Source organism: Procambarus clarkii, chromosome 92, assembly GCF_040958095.1.
Source record: "Procambarus clarkii isolate CNS0578487 chromosome 92, FALCON_Pclarkii_2.0, whole genome shotgun sequence".
Classification (NCBI taxonomy): Eukaryota; Metazoa; Arthropoda; class Malacostraca; order Decapoda; family Cambaridae; genus Procambarus; species Procambarus clarkii.
The window spans coordinates 16,760,282-16,782,538 of record NC_091241.1 but is presented as its reverse complement, the minus strand read 5'-3'; the positions used below and the strand labels follow the sequence as shown (position 1 = coordinate 16,782,538).

General features: G+C 52.5%; 1 protein-coding gene across 1 annotated transcript; it reads left to right on the top strand.

The window, feature by feature from the left end:
* Window positions 1–1,795: 1,795 nt before the first annotated feature.
* Window positions 1,796–3,151, top strand: LOC138359672 (involucrin-like). The gene has a single exon (XM_069319092.1). It carries the CDS (start codon window positions 1,796–1,798, stop codon window positions 3,149–3,151), a length of 1,356 nt encoding a protein of 451 aa, XP_069175193.1.
* Window positions 3,152–22,257: the final 19,106 nt, after the last annotated feature.

The window sequence follows — 22,257 nt, the reverse complement described above, 5'->3', positions numbered from 1 at the left end:
TGAAGGGGAACAGCCTACCTGTAACGATTCGAGAAAGAGACCTGGGAGTGGATGTGACACCTAATCTAACTCCTGAGGCACATATAAATAGGATAACGACAGCAGCGTACTCTACACTGGCGAAAATTAGAACTTCATTCAGAAACCTAAATGAGGAAGCTTTTAGGGCGCTTTACACTGCCTACGTGAGACCCGTCTTAGAGTATGCCGCGCCATCATGGAGCCCCCACCTGAAGAAACACATAAAGAAACTGGAGAAGGTTCAGAGCTTTGCGACGAGGCTTGTCCCAGAGCTACGAGGGATGGGATATGAAGAGCGGCTGAAGGAACTGAACCTTACGACACTAGAGAAAAGAAGGGAGAGAGGAGATATGATAGGGACATATAAAATACTCAGGGGAATTGACAAAGTGGAAGTAGATCAAATGTTCACACGTAATAATAACAGAACGAGGGGACATGGGTGGAAACTGGAAACTCAGATGAGTCACAGAGATGTTAGGAAGTTTTCTTTTAGCGTGAGAGTAGTAGAAAAATGGAATGCACTTGGGGAACAGGTTGTGGAAGCAAATACTATTGATACTTTTAAAACTAGGTATGATAGGGAAATGGGACAGGAGTCATTGCTGTAAACAACCGATAGCTACAAAGGCGGGATCCAAGAGTCAATGCTCGATCCTGCAAGCACATATAGGTGAGTACACACACACACACATATATATATATATATATATATATATATATATATATATATATATATATATATATATATATATATATATATATATATGTCGTACCTAATAGCCAGAACGCACTTCTCAGCCTACTTTGCAAGGCCCGATTTGCCTAATAAGCCAAGTTTTCATGAATTAATGTTTTTTCGACTACCTAACCTACCTAACCTAACCTAACCTAACTTTTTCGGCTACCTAACCTAACCTAACCTATAAAGATAGGTTAGGTTAGGTTAGGTAGGGTTGGTTAGGTTCGGTCATATATCTACGTTAATTTTAACTCCAATAAAAAAAAATTGACCTCATACATATTGAAATGGGTAGCTTTATCAATTCATAAGAAAAAAATTAGAGAAAATATATTATTTCAGGAAAACTTGGCTTATTAGACAAATTAGGCCTTGAATAGTAGGCCAAAAAGTGCGTTCTGGCTACTAGGTACGACATATATATATATATATATATATATATATATATATATATATATATATATATATATATTTATATATACATATATATATATATATATATATATATATATATATATATATATATATATATATATATATATATATATATATATATATATATATAGGTAGAGTTGGATAGGTTTGGTCATATATCTACGTTATTTTTAACTCCAATAAAAAAAATTTACATCATACATTATGAAATGGGTAGCTTTATCATTTCATAAGAAAAAAATTAGAGAAAATATATTAATTCAGGAAAACTTGGCTTATTAGGCAAATCAGGCCTTGCAAAGTATGCTGAGAAGTGCGTTCTGGCTATTTATCCCCCAGATATTTATCCAGGATATTTATTCCCCAGACATACCCCCCTCTCCAGGCAACTGAGACAGTGAGGGATCTCTAATGTTTTCCATCAAGCCCTGTTATATGGGAGAACACGGTGCCCATGCTTAATGCACTGACTTGCTGTAAAGCACAAGTTTTGAAGTATAGAACTTTAGACACACACACCCAACAGGAGACTCGAACCCTGGCCATCAAGACGATAGGTGCGCACTTGAGAAGGAAAATGTCTTCACACTGAACCATATGAAGGAAAATATCCTCATGCTAAACCTTGAGAAGGAAAATGTTTTCTCGTTGAACCTTGTAAATGAGAATATCTTCATGCTGAACAATGGGAAAAAGAATGTCTTCATGCAGACCCTTGAGAAAGAGAATGACTTTACACTGAATCTTGTCAAGGAGAATGTTCTCGTGCTCACCTATGTGAAGAAGAATGTCCTCACGCTGAAACTTGTGAACGAGAATATCTTCAAGCTGAACCTTTGTGAAGGAGAATGTCTTCACTCTGAACAATATGAAGGGGAATGTCCTCACGCTGAACTTTGTGGAGTAGAATGTCCTCACGCTGAACCTTGTGAAGTAGAATGTCCTCACACTGAACCTTGTGAAGTAGAATGTCCTCACGCTGAACCTTGTGAAGTAGAATGTCCACACGCTGAACCTTATGAATCAGAATGTCCTCACACTGAACCTTGTGAAGGAGAATGTCCTCACACTGAACCTTGTGAAGTAGAATGTCCTCACACTGAACCTTGTGAAGTAGAATGTCCTCACGCTGAACCTTATGAATCAGAATGTCCTCACACTGAACCTTGTGAAGGAGAATGTCCTCACACTGAACCTTATGAGGGAGAAGGTCCTTACACTGAACCTTATGAGGGAGAAGGTCCTTACACTGAACCTTATGAGGGAGAAGGTCCTTACACTGAAACTTATGAGGGAGAAGGTCCTTACACTGAACCTTATGAGGGAGAAGGTCCTTACACTGAAACTTATGAGGGAGAAGGTCCTTACACTGAACCTTATGAGGGAGAAGGTCCTTACACTGAAACTTATGAGGGAGAAGGTCCTCACACTGAACCTTATGAGGGAGAAGGTCCTTACACTGAACCTTATGAGGGAGAAGGTCCTTACACTGAAACTTATGAGGGAGAAGGTCCTTACACTGAACCTTATGAGGGAGAAGGTCCTTACACTGAAACTTATGAGGGAGAAGGTCTTTACACTGAACCTTATGAGGGAGAAGGTCCTTACACTGAACCTTATGAGGGAGAAGGTCCTTACACTGAACCTTATGAGGGAGAAGGTCCTTACACTGAACCTTATGAGGGAGAATGTCCTTACACTGAAACTTATGAGGGAGAAGGTCCTTACACTGAACCTTGTGAAGGAGAATGTCCTTACACTGAAACTTATGAGGGAGAAGGTCCTTACACTGAACCTTATGAGGGAGAATATATTCACGGTGACCTTGCGAAGAAGAATGTCTTCACGTTGAGCCATCTGAAGGAGAATACCTTTACGCTGAATCTCATGAAGGAGAATGTCCTCTCGCTGAACAATATGAAGGAGAATGTCTTCACGCTGAACCTTGTGTAGGAGAATATCTTCACGCTGAACTTTGCGAAGGAGAATGTCTTCAAGTTTGTTTATATGAAGGAGAATGTCCTCATAGTAAACCTTGAGAAGGAGAATGTCTTCATGCTGAAACATGTGAAGGAGACTGTCTTCACGTTGATATGCTTGTCAGGGAGAATGTCTCACGCCGAACCATTTGTTAGAGAATGTCTTCACACTGATCCATTTGTAGGAGAATGTCATCACGCTGAACCATGTGAAGGAGAATGTACTCACGCTGATATGCTTGTCAGGGAGAATGTCTTCACGCTGAACCATTAGAATGAGCATGTATTTACGCTGAACGTTGTGAAGGAGAATGTCTTCACGCTGACCCATGAGAAGAAAAATGTCTTTACACTGAACCATATGAAGGAGAATGTCCTCATGCTAAACTTTGAGAAAAAGAATGTCTTCACTTTGAGCCTTGTGAAGAAGAATGTCTTCACTTTGAGCCTTGTGAAGAAGAATGTCTTCACGCTGAACCTTGTGAAGGAGAATGTCTTCACGCTGAACAATATGAAGGAGAATGTCTTCACGCTGAATATTCTGAAGAGGAATTTTCTCACGCTGAAACTTGTGATGTAGAATGTCCTAAAGATGAACCTTGTGAAGGAGAATGTCCTCACGCTGAACCTTGTGAAGGAGAATGTCTTCACGCTGAAACTTGTGATGTAGAATGTCTTCACGCTGAACCATATGAAGGAGAATGTCTTCTCGCTGCACCTTGTGAAGGAGAATGTCTTCACGCTGAACCATATGAAGGAGAATGTCTTCTCGCTGCACCTTGTGAAGGAGAATGTCTTCACGCTGAACCATATGAAGGAGAATGTCTGAGGAAGTCAGACTGGGCGGGAGCTTTACACACCCACCCAACTGGGCGGCAGCTTTACACACCCACCCAACTGGGCGGCAGCTTTACACACCCACCCAACTGGGCGGGAGCTTTACACACCCACCCAACTGGGCGGCAGCTTTACACACCCACCCAACTGGACGGGAGCTTTACACACCCACCCAACTGGGCGGCAGCTTTACACACCCACCCAACTGGGCGGGAGCTTTACACACCCACCCAACTGGGCGGCAGCTTTACACACCCACCCAACTGGGCGGCAGCTTTACACACCCACCCAACTGGGCGGCAGCTTTACACACCCACCCAACTGGGCGGGAGCTTTACACACCCACCCAACTGGGCGGCAGCTTTACACATCCACCCAAATGGGCGGCAGCTTTACACACCCACCCAACTGGCCGACAGCTTTACACAACCACCCAACTGGGCGGCAGCTTTACACACCCACCCAACTGGGCGGCAGCTTTACACACCCACCCAACTGGGCGGCAGCTTTACACACCCACCCAACTGGGCGGCAGCTTTACACACCCACCCAACTGGGCGGGAGCTTTACACACCCACCCAACTGGGCGGCAGCTTTACACACCCACCCAACTGGGCGGCAGCTTTACACACCCACCCAACTGGGCGGCAGCTTTACACACCCACCCAACTGGGCGGGAGCTTTACACACCCACCCAACTGGGCGGCAGCTTTACACATCCACCCAACTGGGCGGCAGCTTTACACACCCACCCAACTGGCCGACAGCTTTACACAACCACCCAACTGGGCGGCAGCTTTACACACCCACCCAACTGGGCGGCAGCTTTACACACCCACCCAACTGGGCGGCAGCTTTACACACCCACCCAACTGGGCGGGAGCTTTACACACCCACCCAACTGGGCGGCAGCTTTACACACCCACCGAACTGGGCGGGAGCTTTACACACCCACCCAACTGGGCGGCAGCTTTACACACCCACCCAACTGGACGGGAGCTTTACACACCCACCCAACTGGGCGGCAGCTTTACACACCCACCCAACTGGGCGGGAGCTTTACACACCCACCCAACTGGGCGGCAGCTTTACACACCCACCCAACTGGGCGGCAGCTTTACACACCCACCCAACTGGGCGGCAGCTTTACACACCCACCCAACTGGGCGGGAGCTTTACACACCCACCCAACTGGGCGGCAGCTTTACACACCCACCCAACTGGGCGGCAGCTTTACACACCCACCCAACTGGCCGACAGCTTTACACAACCACCCAACTGGGCGGCAGCTTTACACACCCACCCAACTGGGCGGCAGCTTTACACACCCACCCAACTGGGCGGCAGCTTTACACACCCACCCAACTGGGCGGGAGCTTTACACACCCACCCAACTGGGCGGCAGCTTTACACACCCACCCAACTGGGCGGGACCTTTACACACCCACCCAACTGGGCGGCAGCTTTACACACCCACCCAACTGGGCGGGAGCTTTACACACCCACCCAACTGGGCGGCAGCTTTACACACCCACCCAACTGGGCGGGAGCTTTACACACCCACCCAACTGGGCGGCAGCTTTACACACCCACCCAACTGGGCGGGAGCTTTACACACCCACCCAACTGGGCGGCAGCTTTACACACCCACCCAACTGGGCGGGAGCTTTACACACCCACCCAACTGGGCGGCAGCTTTACACACCCACCCAACTGGGCGGGAGCTTTACACACCCACCCAACTGGGCGGGAGCTTTACACACCCACCCAACTGGGCGGCAGCTTTACACACCCACCCAACTGGGCGGCAGCTTTACACACCCACCCAACTGGGCGGCAGCTTTACACACCCACCCAACTGGGCGGCAGCTTTACACACCCACCCAACTGGGCGGCAGCTTTACACACCCACCCAACTGGGCGGCAGCTTTACACACCCACCCAACTGGGCGGGAGCTTTACACACCCACCCAACTGGGCGGCAGCTTTACACACCCACCCAACTGGGCGGCAGCTTTACACACCCACCCAACTGGGCGGCAGCTTTACACACCCACCCAACTGGGCGGCAGCTTTACACACCCACCCAACTGGGGCGGCAGCTTTACACACCCACCCAACTGGGCGGGAGCTTTACACACCCACCCAACTGGGCGGCAGCTTTACACACCCACCCAACTGGGCGGCAGCTTTACACACCCACCCAACTGGGCGGCAGCTTTACACACCCACCCAACTGGGCGGGAGCTTTACACACCCACCCAACTGGGCGGCAGCTTTACACATCCCACCCAACTGGGCGGCAGCTTTACACACCCACCCAACTGGCCGACAGCTTTACACAACCACCCAACTGGGCGGCAGCTTTACACACCCACCCAACTGGGCGGCAGCTTTACACACCCACCCAACTGGGCGGCAGCTTTACACACCCACCCAACTGGGCGGGAGCTTTACACACCCACCCAACTGGGCGGCAGCTTTACACACCCACCCAACTGGGCGGGAGCTTTACACACCCACCCAACTGGGCGGCAGCTTTACACACCCACCCAACTGGCGGGAGCTTTACACACCCACCCAACTGGGCGGCAGCTTTACACACCCACCCAACTGGGCGGGAGCTTTACACACCCACCCAACTGGGCGGCAGCTTTACACACCCACCCAACTGGGCGGCAGCTTTACACACCCACCCAACTGGGCGGCAGCTTTACACACCCACCCAACTGGGCGGCAGCTTTACACACCCACCCAACTGGGCGGCAGCTTTACACACCCACCCAACTGGGCGGCAGCTTTACACACCCACCCAACTGGGCGGCAGCTTTACACACCCACCCAACTGGGCGGCAGCTTTACACACCCACCCAACTGGGCGGCAGCTTTACACACCCACCCAACTGGGCGGCAGCTTTACACACCCACCCAACTGGGCGGCAGCTTTACACACCCACCCAACTGGGCGGCAGCTTTACACACCCACCCAACTGGGCGGGAGCCTTTACACACCCACCCAACTGGGCGGCAGCTTTACACACCCACCCAACTGGGCGGGAGCTTTACACACCCACCCAACTGGGCGGCAGCTTTACACACCCACCCAACTGGGCGGGAGCTTTACACACCCACCCAACTGGGCGGCAGCTTTACACACCCACCCAACTGGGCGGAGCTTTACACACCCACCCAACTGGGCGGGCAGCTTTACACACCCACCCAACTGGGCGGCAGCTTTACACACCCACCCAACTGGGCGGCAGCTTTACACACCCACCCAACTGGGCGGGAGCTTTACACACCCACCCAACTGGGCGGGAGCTTTACACACCCACCCAACTGGGCGGCAGCTTTACACACCCACCCAACTGGGCGGCAGCTTTACACACCCACCCAACTGGGCGGCAGCTTTACACACCCACCCAACTGGGCGGCAGCTTTACACACCCACCCAACTGGGCGGCAGCTTTACACACCCACCCAACTGGGCGGCAGCTTTACACACCCACCCAACTGGGCGGGAGCTTTACACACCCACCCTACTGGGCGGCAGCTTTACACACCCACCCAACTGGGCGGCAGCTTTACACACCCACCCAACTGGGCGGCAGCTTTACACACCCACCCAACTGGGCGGCAGCTTTACACACCCTCCCAACTGGGCAGGAGCTTTACACACCCACCCAACTGGGCGGGAGCTTTACACACCCACCCAACTGGGCGGGAGCTTTACACACCCACCCAACTGGGCGGGAGCTTTACACACCCACCCAACTGGGCGGCAGCTTTACACACCCACCCAACTTGGGCGGCAGCTTTACACACCCACCCAACTGGGCGGCAGCTTTACACACCCACCCAACTGGGCGGCAGCTTTACACACCCACCCAACTGGGCGGCAGCTTTACACACCCACCCAACTGGGCGGGAGCTTTACACACCCACCCAACTGGGCGGGAGCTTTACACACCCACCCAACTGGGCGGCAGCTTTACACACCCACCCAACTGGGCGGCAGCTTTACACACCCACCCAACTGGGCGGCAGCTTTACACACCCACCCAACTGGGCGGCAGCTTTACACACCCACCCAACTGGGCGGCAGCTTTACACACCCACCCAACTGGGCGGCAGCTTTACACACCCACCCAACTGGGCGGCAGCTTTACACACCCACCCAACTGGGCGGCAGCTTTACACACCCACCCAACTGGGCGGCAGCTTTACACACCCACCCAACTGGGCGGCAGCTTTACACACCCACCCAACTGGGCGGCAGCTTTACACACCCACCCAACTGGGCGGCAGCTTTACACACCCACCCAACTGGGCGGCAGCTTTACACACCCACCCAACTGGGCGGCAGCTTTACACACCCACCCAACTGGGCGGCAGCTTTACACACCCACCCAACTGGGCGGCAGCTTTACACACCCACCCAACTGGGCGGCAGCTTTACACACCCACCCAACTGGGCGGCAGCTTTACACACCCACCCAACTGGGCGGCAGCTTTACACACCCACCCAACTGGGCGGCAGCTTTACACACCCACCCAACTGGGCGGGAGCTTTACACACCCACCCAACTGGGCGGCAGCTTTACACACCCACCCAACTGGGCGGGCAGCTTTACACACCCACCCAACTGGGCGGCAGCTTTACACACCCACCCAACTGGGCGGCAGCTTTACACACCCACCCAACTGGGCGGCAGCTTTACACACCCACCCAACTGGGCGGCAGCTTTACACACCCACCCAACTGGGCGGGAGCTTTACACACCCACCCAACTGGGCGGCAGCTTTACACACCCACCCAACTGGGCGGCAGCTTTACACACCCACCCAACTGGGCGGCAGCTTTACACACCCACCCAACTGGGCGGCAGCTTTACACACCCACCCAACTGGGCGGCAGCTTTACACACCCACCCAACTGGGCGGGAGCTTTACACACCCACCCAACTGGGCGGCAGCTTTACACACCCACCCAACTGGGCGGGAGCTTTACACACCCACCCAACTGGGCGGCAGCTTTACACACCCACCCAACTGGGCGGCAGCTTTACACACCCACCCAACTGGGCGGCAGCTTTACACACCCACCCAACTGGGCGGCAGCTTTACACACCCACCCAACTGGGCGGCAGCTTTACACACCCACCCAACTGGGCGGCAGCTTTACACACCCACCCAACTGGGCGGCAGCTTTACACACCCACCCAACTGGGCGGCAGCTTTACACACCCACCCAACTGGGCGGCAGCTTTACACACCCACCCAACTGGGCGGCAGCTTTACACACCCACCCAACTGGGCGGCAGCTTTACACACCCACCCAACTGGGCGGCAGCTTTACACACCCACCCAACTGGGCGGCAGCTTTACACACCCACCCAACTGGGCGGCAGCTTTACACACCCACCCAACTGGGCGGCAGCTTTACACACCCACCCAACTGGGCGGCAGCTTTACACACCCACCCAACTGGGCGGCAGCTTTACACACCCACCCAACTGGGCGGCAGCTTTACACACCCACCCAACTGGGCGGCAGCTTTACACACCCACCCAACTGGGCGGCAGCTTTACACACCCACCCAACTGGGCGGCAGCTTTACACACCCACCCAACTGGGCGGCAGCTTTACACACCCACCCAACTGGGCGGGCAGCTTTACACACCCACCCAACTGGGCGGCAGCTTTACACACCCACCCAACTGGGCGGGAGCTTTACACACCCACCCAACTGGGCGGCAGCTTTACACACCCACCCAACTGGGCGGCAGCTTTACACACCCACCCAACTGGGCGGCAGCTTTACACACCCACCCAACTGGGCGGGAGCTTTACACACCCACCCAACTGGGCGGCAGCTTTACACACCCACCCAACTGGGCGGCAGCTTTACACACCCACCCAACTGGCCGGACAGCTTTACACACCCACCCAACTGGGCGGCAGCTTTACACACCCACCCAACTGGGCGGCAGCTTTACACACCCACCCAACTGGGCGGCAGCTTTACACACCCACCCAACTGGGCGGCAGCTTTACACACCCACCCAACTGGGCGGCAGCTTTACACACCCACCCAACTGGGCGGCAGCTTTACACACCCACCCAACTGGGCGGCAGCTTTACACACCCACCCAACTGGGCGGCAGCTTTACACACCCACCCAACTGGGCGGCAGCTTTACACACCCACCCAACTGGGCGGGCAGCTTTACACACCCACCCAACTGGGCGGCAGCTTTACACACCCACCCAACTGGGCGGCAGCTTTACACACCCACCCAACTGGGCGGCAGCTTTACACACCCACCCAACTGGGCGGCAGCTTTACACACCCACCCAACTGGGCGGCAGCTTTACACACCCACCCAACTGGGCGGCAGCTTTACACACCCACCCAACTGGGCGGGAGCTTTACACACCCACCCAACTGGGCGGCAGCTTTACACACCCACCCAACTGGGCGGCAGCTTTACACACCCACCCAACTGGGCGGCAGCTTTACACACCCACCCAACTGGACGGGAGCTTTACACACCCACCCAACTGGGCGGCAGCTTTACACACCCACCCAACTGGGCGGGAGCTTTACACACCCACCCAACTGGGCGGCAGCTTTACACACCCACCCAACTGGGCGGCAGCTTTACACACCCACCCAACTGGGCGGCAGCTTTACACACCCACCCAACTGGGCGGGAGCTTTACACACCCACCCAACTGGGCGGCAGCTTTACACACCCACCCAACTGGGCGGCAGCTTTACACACCCACCCAACTGGCCGACAGCTTTACACAACCACCCAACTGGGCGGCAGCTTTACACACCCACCCAACTGGGCGGCAGCTTTACACACCCACCCAACTGGGCGGCAGCTTTACACACCCACCCAACTGGGCGGGAGCTTTACACACCCACCCAACTGGGCGGCAGCTTTACACACCCACCCAACTGGGCGGGACCTTTACACACCCACCCAACTGGGCGGCAGCTTTACACACCCACCCAACTGGGCGGGAGCTTTACACACCCACCCAACTGGGCGGCAGCTTTACACACCCACCCAACTGGGCGGGAGCTTTACACACCCACCCAACTGGGCGGCAGCTTTACACACCCACCCAACTGGGCGGGAGCTTTACACACCCACCCAACTGGGCGGCAGCTTTACACACCCACCCAACTGGGCGGCAGCTTTACACACCCACCCAACTGGGCGGCAGCTTTACACACCCACCCAACTGGGCGGGAGCTTTACACACCCACCCAACTGGGCGGGAGCTTTACACACCCACCCAACTGGGCGGCAGCTTTACACACCCACCCAACTGGGCGGCAGCTTTACACACCCACCCAACTGGGCGGCAGCTTTACACACCCACCCAACTGGGCGGCAGCTTTACACACCCACCCAACTGGGCGGCAGCTTTACACACCCACCCAACTGGGCGGCAGCTTTACACACCCACCCAACTGGGCGGGAGCTTTACACACCCACCCAACTGGGCGGCAGCTTTACACACCCACCCAACTGGGCGGCAGCTTTACACACCCACCCAACTGGGCGGCAGCTTTACACACCCACCCAACTGGGCGGCAGCTTTACACACCCACCCAACTGGGCGGCAGCTTTACACACCCACCCAACTGGGCGGGAGCTTTACACACCCACCCAACTGGGCGGCAGCTTTACACACCCACCCAACTGGGCGGCAGCTTTACACACCCACCCAACTGGGCGGCAGCTTTACACACCCACCCAACTGGGCGGGAGCTTTACACACCCACCCAACTGGGCGGCAGCTTTACACATCCACCCAACTGGGCGGCAGCTTTACACACCCACCCAACTGGCCGACAGCTTTACACAACCACCCAACTGGGCGGCAGCTTTACACACCCACCCAACTGGGCGGCAGCTTTACACACCCACCCAACTGGGCGGCAGCTTTACACACCCACCCAACTGGGCGGGAGCTTTACACACCCACCCAACTGGGCGGCAGCTTTACACACCCACCGAACTGGGCGGGAGCTTTACACACCCACCCAACTGGGCGGCAGCTTTACACACCCACCCAACTGGACGGGAGCTTTACACACCCACCCAACTGGGCGGCAGCTTTACACACCCACCCAACTGGGCGGGAGCTTTACACACCCACCCAACTGGGCGGCAGCTTTACACACCCACCCAACTGGGCGGCAGCTTTACACACCCACCCAACTGGGCGGCAGCTTTACACACCCACCCAACTGGGCGGGAGCTTTACACACCCACCCAACTGGGCGGCAGCTTTACACACCCACCCAACTGGGCGGCAGCTTTACACACCCACCCAACTGGCCGACAGCTTTACACAACCACCCAACTGGGCGGCAGCTTTACACACCCACCCAACTGGGCGGCAGCTTTACACACCCACCCAACTGGGCGGCAGCTTTACACACCCACCCAACTGGGCGGGAGCTTTACACACCCACCCAACTGGGCGGCAGCTTTACACACCCACCCAACTGGGCGGGACCTTTACACACCCACCCAACTGGGCGGCAGCTTTACACACCCACCCAACTGGGCGGGAGCTTTACACACCCACCCAACTGGGCGGCAGCTTTACACACCCACCCAACTGGGCGGGAGCTTTACACACCCACCCAACTGGGCGGCAGCTTTACACACCCACCCAACTGGGCGGGAGCTTTACACACCCACCCAACTGGGCGGCAGCTTTACACACCCACCCAACTGGGCGGGAGCTTTACACACCCACCCAACTGGGCGGCAGCTTTACACACCCACCCAACTGGGCGGCAGCTTTACACACCCACCCAACTGGGCGGGAGCTTTACACACCCACCCAACTGGGCGGCAGCTTTACACACCCACCCAACTGGGCGGCAGCTTTACACACCCACCCAACTGGGCGGCAGCTTTACACACCCACCCAACTGGGCGGCAGCTTTACACACCCACCCAACTGGGCGGCAGCTTTACACACCCACCCAACTGGGCGGCAGCTTTACACACCCACCCAACTGGGCGGGAGCTTTACACACCCACCCTACTGGGCGGCAGCTTTACACACCCACCCAACTGGGCGGCAGCTTTACACACCCACCCAACTGGGCGGCAGCTTTACACACCCACCCAACTGGGCGGCAGCTTTACACACCCTCCCAACTGGGCAGGAGCTTTACACACCCACCCAACTGGGCGGGAGCTTTACACACCCACCCAACTGGGCGGGAGCTTTACACACCCACCCAACTGGGCGGGAGCTTTACACACCCACCCAACTGGGCGGCAGCTTTACACACCCACCCAACTTGGCGGCAGCTTTACACACCCACCCAACTGGGCGGCAGCTTTACACACCCACCCAACTGGGCGGCAGCTTTACACACCCACCCAACTGGGCGGCAGCTTTACACACCCACCCAACTGGGCGGGAGCTTTACACACCCACCCAACTGGGCGGGAGCTTTACACACCCACCCAACTGGGCGGCAGCTTTACACACCCACCCAACTGGGCGGCAGCTTTACACACCCACCCAACTGGGCGGCAGCTTTACACACCCACCCAACTGGGAGGCAGCTTTACACACCCACCCAACTGGGCGGCAGCTTTACACACCCACCTAACTGGGCGGCAGCTTTACACACCCACCCAACTGGGCGGCAGCTTTACACACCCACCCAACTGGGCGGCAGCTTTACACACCCACCCAACTGGGCGGCAGCTTTACATACCCACCCAACTGGGCGGCAGCTTTACACACCCACCCAACTGGGCGGCAGCTTTACACACCCACCCAACTGGGCGGCAGCTTTACACACCCACCCAACTGGGCGGCAGCTTTACACACCCACCCAACTGGGCGGCAGCTTTACACACCCACCCAACTGGGCGGCAGCTTTACACACCCACCCAACTGGGCGGCAGCTTTACACACCCACCCAACTGAGCGGCATCTTTACACACCCACCCAACTGGGCGGCAGCTTTACACACCCACCCAACTGGGCGGCAGCTTTACACACCCACCCAACTGGGCGGCAGCTTTACACACCCACCCAACTGGGCGGGAGCTTTACACACCCACCCAACTGGGCGGCAGCTTTACTCACCCACCCAACTGGGCGGCAGCTTTACACACCCACCCAACTGGGCGGCAGCTTTACACACCCACCCAACTGGGCGGCAGCTTTACACACCCACCCAACTGGGCGGCAGCTTTACACACCCACCCAACTGGGCGGCAGCTTTACACACTCACCCAACTGGGCGGGAGCTTTACACACCCACCCAACTGGGCGGGAGCTTTACACACCCACCCAACTGGGCGGCAGCTTTACACACCCACCCAACTGGGCGGCAGCTTTACACACCCACCCAACTGGGCGGCAGCTTTACACACCCACCCAACTGGGCGGCAGCTTTACACACCCACCCAACTGGGCGGGAGCTTTACACACCCACCCAACTGGGCGGCAGCTTTACACACCCACCCAACTGGGCGGGAGCTTTACACACCCACCCAACTGGGCGGGAGCTTTACACACCCACCCAACTGGGCGGCAGCTTTACACACCCACCCAACTGGGCGGCAGCTTTACACACCCACCCAACTGGGCGGCAGCTTTACACACCCACCCAACTGGGCGGGAGCTTTACACACCCACCCAACTGGGCGGCAGCTTTACACACCCACCCAACTGGGCGGCAGCTTTACACACCCACCCAACTGGGCGGCAGCTTTACACACCCACCCAACTGGGCGGCAGCTTTACACACCCACCCAACTGGGCGGCAGCTTTACACACCCACCCAACTGGGCGGCAGCTTTACACACCCACCCAACTGGGCGGCAGCTTTACACACCCACCCAACTGGGCGGCAGCTTTACACACCCACCCAACTGGGCGGCAGCTTTACACACCCACCCAACTGGGCGGCAGCTTTACACACCCACCCAACTGGGCGGGAGCTTTACACACCCACCCAACTGGGCGGCAGCTTTACACACCCACCCAACTGGGCGGCAGCTTTACACACCCACCCAACTGGGCGGCAGCTTTACACACCCACCCAACTGGGCGGCAGCTTTACACACCCACCCAACTGGGCGGCAGCTTTTCACACCCACCCAACTGGGCGGCAGCTTTACACACCCACCCAACTGGGCGGGAGCTTTACACACCCACCCAACTGGGCGGCAGCTTTACACACCCACCCAACTGGGCGGCAGCTTCACAGTCATGTTCATGCATTACCTACAGTAAGCAAATTTTGGGATTCTACGCTAAGATTCCTGGCAGAACATCATTATGAATAAAGTACTTACACATTCCTTGAACTAAATTGATGGTGTTATCTCTGAATTCCGCGATGTTTTCACATTTCAATAAATAATGACTCAAAGCATGCGAGTAGTTCTGCTGACAGAGTTTACATTTAGTCAAGTCTACTTCAGCAGATGTTAGACTCTCAAAGCTACTTGTAGCCGAGGCTAAGCCTAGCAGTGGTAACATCTAGAAGTCTACTAACCTTATTGGATGACGCATAGACGTGTGGTTCTTCCTGCATAATAGAATGATGGTGATAAATGGAGTAACTAGTGTGGAATTCACTTTTCCTCAAGTCTACGAGATTTTTTTGATGTTCCAGGAATATTACTGCCCTCTGGCTGCTGAAAGGCAGTCCAAGATAGTAATCAATTACCTTTCTATGAGCAAAAGTCTTGGCAAACTACTCAAGGCAAGTGTGATGTCACATACGCTTATCCCATGATTTCCGGAAATTGTTTCTACTACTCCTGCCAGACATTGAAGCTGCGCTGTTTAAGTTCAAGTACGTTTATTGAGACAATAAAATACATCTCAAATGGATAGAGTAGCTTAGCCTATTTCTACCCTCATCGCTGCTCTGCGATTGGCCCGTTATGTTTACTGTCACCTTAGTGGCTTCTCATCTCTCTCTAGTCACACAAAGCAGTGAACTCAATAGTCTCGCTGGGAGGCTGTACTCCTCATTCTGAGTCGTGAGACCATGTCGTAAAGACAATCTTTGATTCGGCCAAATCAAACGTCTCTGGACTCAAAGATAAAGTTCTCTATCACTTATCATGTGTACCCAGTTTGGGCTATGCAGAGTCTCCAAACTGCATAACTCGTTACAGTGACTATAACGAAAAACTTTAGTCGTGATAGATGTTATCATATGACCAAAGTGAACTAAGTGGATGACAAGAAGAACAGACTGTTAAATCGTTCATAATCTGGGTCATTCTGTTTACAACAAATGGTATAAGTACTCATTTGTTGTCCCCTAACTCCCCTTGCCACTTCTGAGGGGTATAGGGTGTTTATGTAGCTTCAGGGCACCAATCCCCCCAGCCACAGGGCATGGCGAGAAGGCGCCTCTAAGCATACCTAATACCCTATCAAAACACAAACTAAAATACACATAAATGGCAGATCTCATCACAACCCACAAGAGTTAAGATGATACTAATAACACACAATAATAAACTGAAAAACAAACAAACATTAAATGGAAAATTCTTTTGTATTTGGTTTTTTCTTATATGGGACAGAGCACACACAGGGAGAGGTGCACAGTATATCATTAAAAAGAACTAACGCTGAAGGCCAAAACAGCAAGCTGCCTAAGCGGCAGGATTGGTGACTTGACGTCGGCATACATGGAAAACTAGACACAGTGGAAGCTCCTAACAAGGCCCCGGAGCGGGAGGGATATCGTGTATGGCATGGGGGTCCCTCCGGCCGCCGCCTTACCCACTCGTGGGCTCCGGCCAGGTCATCCACCCTCTTGTGAGACACCATTAGGAGAAGTGGTACTCCAGATGACGACTCTGGTTAGATAGTTGGCTACCAGCTATCCTGGCTGCAGTTATCCTAAGCGAGACTAAATTGACCCTTATGCATCCTGTGCACGGTGATCCTGGGACTAAGGTGGTCTGCCCCTAGATGTGGTCTTGGACCATATTCTGTAGATGGAATATGTCCAGGTCAGGGCCTTCCCAGAGCAAATCTCAAGGTCGCTCTTGGTGAGACCCATGTCCAGTAGACCACGTGCACTCTCCTTGCACCATCCTCCCCTCCAATTAAGGGTTATTGAAGAGGCGGATGCTGTGTGCTTCCCGGTATATTCCCTGACCTTTTTGAAGGTTCTTAACTCTCATATACTATTGTGCTGCAAGTGACTGGGCAATCTGTTATCGTCACTCAGGAGTGAAGAGAACTTTGGCTGTATGTTGATTGTGTACTGCTCAATACCTTCGTGTCTGTGTGCACCACCACGCCGTGTGTGCACCCAGCCGTACCAACGTGAACTAAGTGGATAACAAGAGGAACAGACTGTTAAATCGTTCAAAATCTGGGTCAAACTTTTTACAGCAAATGGTATAAGTGCCACTAACTTAACTCTCTTACATTATTGTGCACTCATATAGCCTTAAACGTCTTGCATCCTGGGTATGACATGTGTGTGTGTGTGTGTGATAATGTACATAGATTGATGAAGATTAAGCCACCACAAGAGGTGGCACGGGCATTAATAGCCTGTAGGCGTGAGATGTTTGGAGTGAATGTGGTCTTTGGTCGTATAATATCTTCAAGGGTCTTATGTGTCCTCAGCCAATTAATTATTTATTCTTCCGCCTGCACTAAGTAGCCTCGTGCGGCACCTGTGAGGTGAATCCTTTCACACTTCTGTGGAAATAAACATTCCGTTCACCTGGGCTGTAGGTGTCTTGAACCGTGGACCTCAGGCGTATGAGGCCGAAGCTCTATCGACTAGGCTTATTAAACTTTTTTTATTAAGACCTTTCTTTATTATTTATTATGCTTGTTCTTGCTGGGTTGTTAGTGATGCGTTGTGATAGTACTAGACGGTGTTCTTGCAGAGTTGTGTTATGACCCCAGATAGCCTGGTGGGGTGAGTCAACCAGATGAGATTTATTCTGCACACTTGACCAAAGATTAAAATGTCAGAGGAAGGAAATATATTAAGTATACATGAGTGACTTAAAAGAGTACAAGCAGAGGATGAGCATCTTATGGAAGAGGGAATAAGATGTCGACATTTAGTGACGTGACGCCGATGGAGAGCGTGGTACATCACTTGAGTTGCCACAGTCGTCAGGAATGGACGCGCATCACTCTATTTTGGGAAGATAGAAGAACACTCTTCTGGATAGTGTTTGAGTTAAGGCCACAGTGTACAACTGGTGAGGAAGCTGCCGAGGACATGACGTATGCCATTTCTCTGTGATTATGAAGATATTAGAGGCGGACTGAAGCCTAGTGGTGGTCGTGTCTGTGTGAGACTAATGTGTTATATCCTCGAGTGGAGGAGAGTAATCAGGTACTTCTGAGTGGAGCCTGCCAGACGACTTTGTGAGCTCAAGTTAGGACTGGAAGGATCTTTGTGAGGCAGTCCTAAAGTAATTTTGTTGGCCGACCGGAGTGGACGCCATCTTGAAGCGCCAGAGTGGGCACCTTCACGTCCCGAAACCTGCGGTTAGCTCATTTAATCAGTTGATAGAATGATAACAAGTGTTTGATCGTATGCCCAGCGATCATAGAGAACGTATGCTTATGTAGGGTAGATATTTTATTAAGACAGTGAGCAGCGATAAGGAGTTAGAGATGAGTGAACATGCTGGAGAGAGGAGCAGCACATCCTTACTTGCTGGAGGTCAGTGGGCGACTGAGGGGGCAGAGCTCCTTGGCCGCCGGCCCGGGTTCATTTCGATGTGGACTCGTCCAGAATGGGGACGTATCCACCTCAGTTGGACCGGCGCTTAACCGCAAAACACACACAGAAACTACGACGTTGGTACAACGTTCGAACACGTTTTAACACCTAACCAGTTATAACAACCAATATAGGAAGTTGTAACAACGTTCTAATACGTTATAAACACGTTAAGCCCAGATGTAACAACTTTATTGCAAGTTGTAATACGAGGAAAATAGAGACAGTTTCGGTTTGTGATTCAGGATAGCGACGTCGGAAGGGTGTGATTTAGTGTTGGCATATAAGTTTATTACTTATGTTTTGTTAGGAAAACATTTTATTATGGCATGGTAATGGAATTGCAGGTTTGTATGGGAGAAGTTAAAATGGAAACTTCGCTTCGGGAGATGATTATAAGGTGAACTCCAGGTGTAGAGTTGATCTCCAGGTGTAGAGTTGAACTTCAAATGGGAGCTGAACTGCAAGGTGGAGCAGAACTTCAAGTTGGGGAATGGAAGTCCATGGATATAGTCGAACTTCAAACAGTGTAGGGGAGTTACACGTTTTTTTTGTGATGCCATTTAGAGGAGCTTCACTGACATTCGAGGGGGACATCATGTGCAGCAGATTGATGGACTGCATGAATGCCTACCAGAATTTCAAGGACCCAGATAGATGTCTTTAGGAATGGGCCTTAAGGAATAGAACAGAGAATCATATAGATACATTGAGATGTTTGAGGGAGTGCTTGATTGCATATTGGCATGATAGGTGCAGTGTAAGGTGAGAGATTGATTTCAGTTTTGTTTGGAGATATATATATATTTTTGTACCAAGTATTTCAACCTCAAGCAGTGAGAGGGGCAGTGTGTTGTGAGCAAAAGATTGAGTAGCAGCCTAATACTAATTTATTTGGTGAAGGTTTAAGGTATTATTGGAGTGTTATCGGTTGGTAGCAGCCTAGGGTGCTGCACTGTAATATTATTCTTATTTATTTTCTTGTATATGTTTTATGTAATAAATGTTTGTATGCTAACAGCTGATTTTTGCCCTTGTCCTGGTGAGGCTTCCTGGATAGTAAGAGAGAGAGAGACACACACAGTTGCAAATTGAGTGACTGTGGACAATAACTCATAAAGGGGGATTTAGGACTAAGTTCATCCCACAACAAGGAAAGTATGGGGGGAATCTTGGCAGCTCGAGTGGGTGTGTACTGTGACAACTAGGCCAGGTTTGGAGCCGCACCCTTGAATAAAGGTGACGCAGAACCCCTCTCCAAGAACAAGACGCTTACAGGGTGATCTCCCAACAAATTGCAAGCACTCCAGTGTCCATTGTTGGTCGACTGACGGCAGCAGAAGTGTGGTTGCCGTGGTCGATCATATTTCTTTCGGGGAGTGGTTGGGCTCTCTGTTCGTCGGTAAGCAAGTATCACTTTGGTTTAATAACCAAGTTTTCTAAAAGCCTAACCCCCGGAAAGTTATTAGTGATGCGTTCTGGTAGTACTAGATGGTGTTCTTGCTGGGTTGTTAATGGTGCATTGTGGTAGTACTGGTCAGTGTTCTTGCTGGGTTGTTAATGGTGCATTGTGGTAGTACTGGTCAGTGTTCTTGCTGGGTTGTTAATGGTGCATTGTGGTAGTACTGGTCAGTGTTCTTGCTGGGTTGTTAATGGTGCATTGTGGTAGTACTGGTCAGTGTTCTTGCTGGGATGTTAGTGGTGTGTTGTACTCAACTACAACGGTGTTCTTGCTGGGGGTTATTAGTGATGCGTTGTGGTAGTACTGAACGGTGTTCTTGCTGGGCTGTGTTGCGCGGGTCTTTGCTCCCCTGGTCCTGGGTGCACACTGACCACTCTGGGAGCACCTCAGTCTACTTCGCGCTACTACTAATACTTCCTGAAACCTGTAGCCTTGCACCTGTTGTGAGTGAATTAAGTTCGACCTCCATCAGCCCCCTTTCCTAATGTGTTAGTTAACACAGAGACTCGGGTCTCATGACCGAATTGCTCGACGCAAACAATATGCCTAACAGGTTGATATACTCCACAGCTTGATATATCAACTAACCTGTACTGACATATACAGCCAACAAGGTCGCCAACGGGGTCCTCTACTCACTCAACCCAGTAAAACTAATCTCAATGATATTATCCTCAACGTCTAGCATAGAACACCTTGACACAGTGTGGTGTGCCACATTTCAATTGGTACACCACACTAATTACTAAAGAAATAAAAGAGATAACATAAACCCATTGGTAAAATAAAAGTGAATTTACTAAGTAAAGTATACACGTATGTTGTGAGGTCACAGGTGATAAAATCCGCTTCACTGGTGGATGGTGGCAACACTCCAGCAAGTCACATCTGGCAACTCCTTCAGCTGACCTATTCAAACTTGTCATGAACTGTCACCTCAATACTAGTTATCTCCTTTCGCTTGCACATAAATTAATTTTATTCACTCTTCTCTAAAACACTGAATGGATAATGTCCTTCTACAATAGTCACTAATAATTTGTACATGAAACAAACATTCACGTATCACTACATATATAATAATACTGGTCATCTCCTAACAATACATCAATAATAATAATAAATTAACTAACTTCACCTAACTCAAGGGAAATGGGGAGGGAATGATTATCTACCTAACTCTCTCTATACTACAAATAGTCGTAGATTCTTCCTTGCGATGGACCCAACCACTTAGGCTGGAGGGTAGAGCGACGGTCTCGCTCAATGCAGGTCGGCGTTCAATCCTCGACCGTCCAAGTGGTTGGGCATTCACCTCCCCCCCCCCCTGAATCCTAATCCTGACTACTTAGATGTGATATTTAGTCTCATGGCTTGGCGCTTTCCCCTGGTAGTTCCCTTCCTCGTGATGGCAGCTGGGGTCCTTTGCTCGCTGATCAACTCTTCGCTAACAAGGGTCTGGCTCGTGGGGGTCTCTCGGTGACTTATAGCTTAGCTCATCATCTCCGTACCTGATTCTTCTCACTGCAGATTTCTCTTCTGACACTGCAGGCTGACATTGCTCACATGTTCCTCCCTCGCACCATTAACGCGTTGTCCCTTCCCCCTGGTCTCGTTCAGTGTCCATACACTGCACCGTGGATTTGACACTCGTCCCGCCAGCCTCTCTCAGTTATACCAGTGCATGACCCGCAGGAACTTTGGCACGGCTCCTCCCAGTGCCTGCACACACGGTCGTAAGACTTGTCGGCCTCTAGCTCCCGACGCCCACTTCACCAGCTGAGCTATGCCTTCTTACACTCCCCTGGAGTTGACAAGCCATCCTTGACGTCTGGGTAATAACTGATGCTGAATAATCCACTGCTTGAGGCTCCCTGGCCTCTCAAACTTGAAGAGTTGGCGAGCGCGCTTCTGATCGTAGTCGCAGGTCCACGTTTTTCCGCTTTGAGTAGCTGGCGCCAGCCGACCCGCTACGT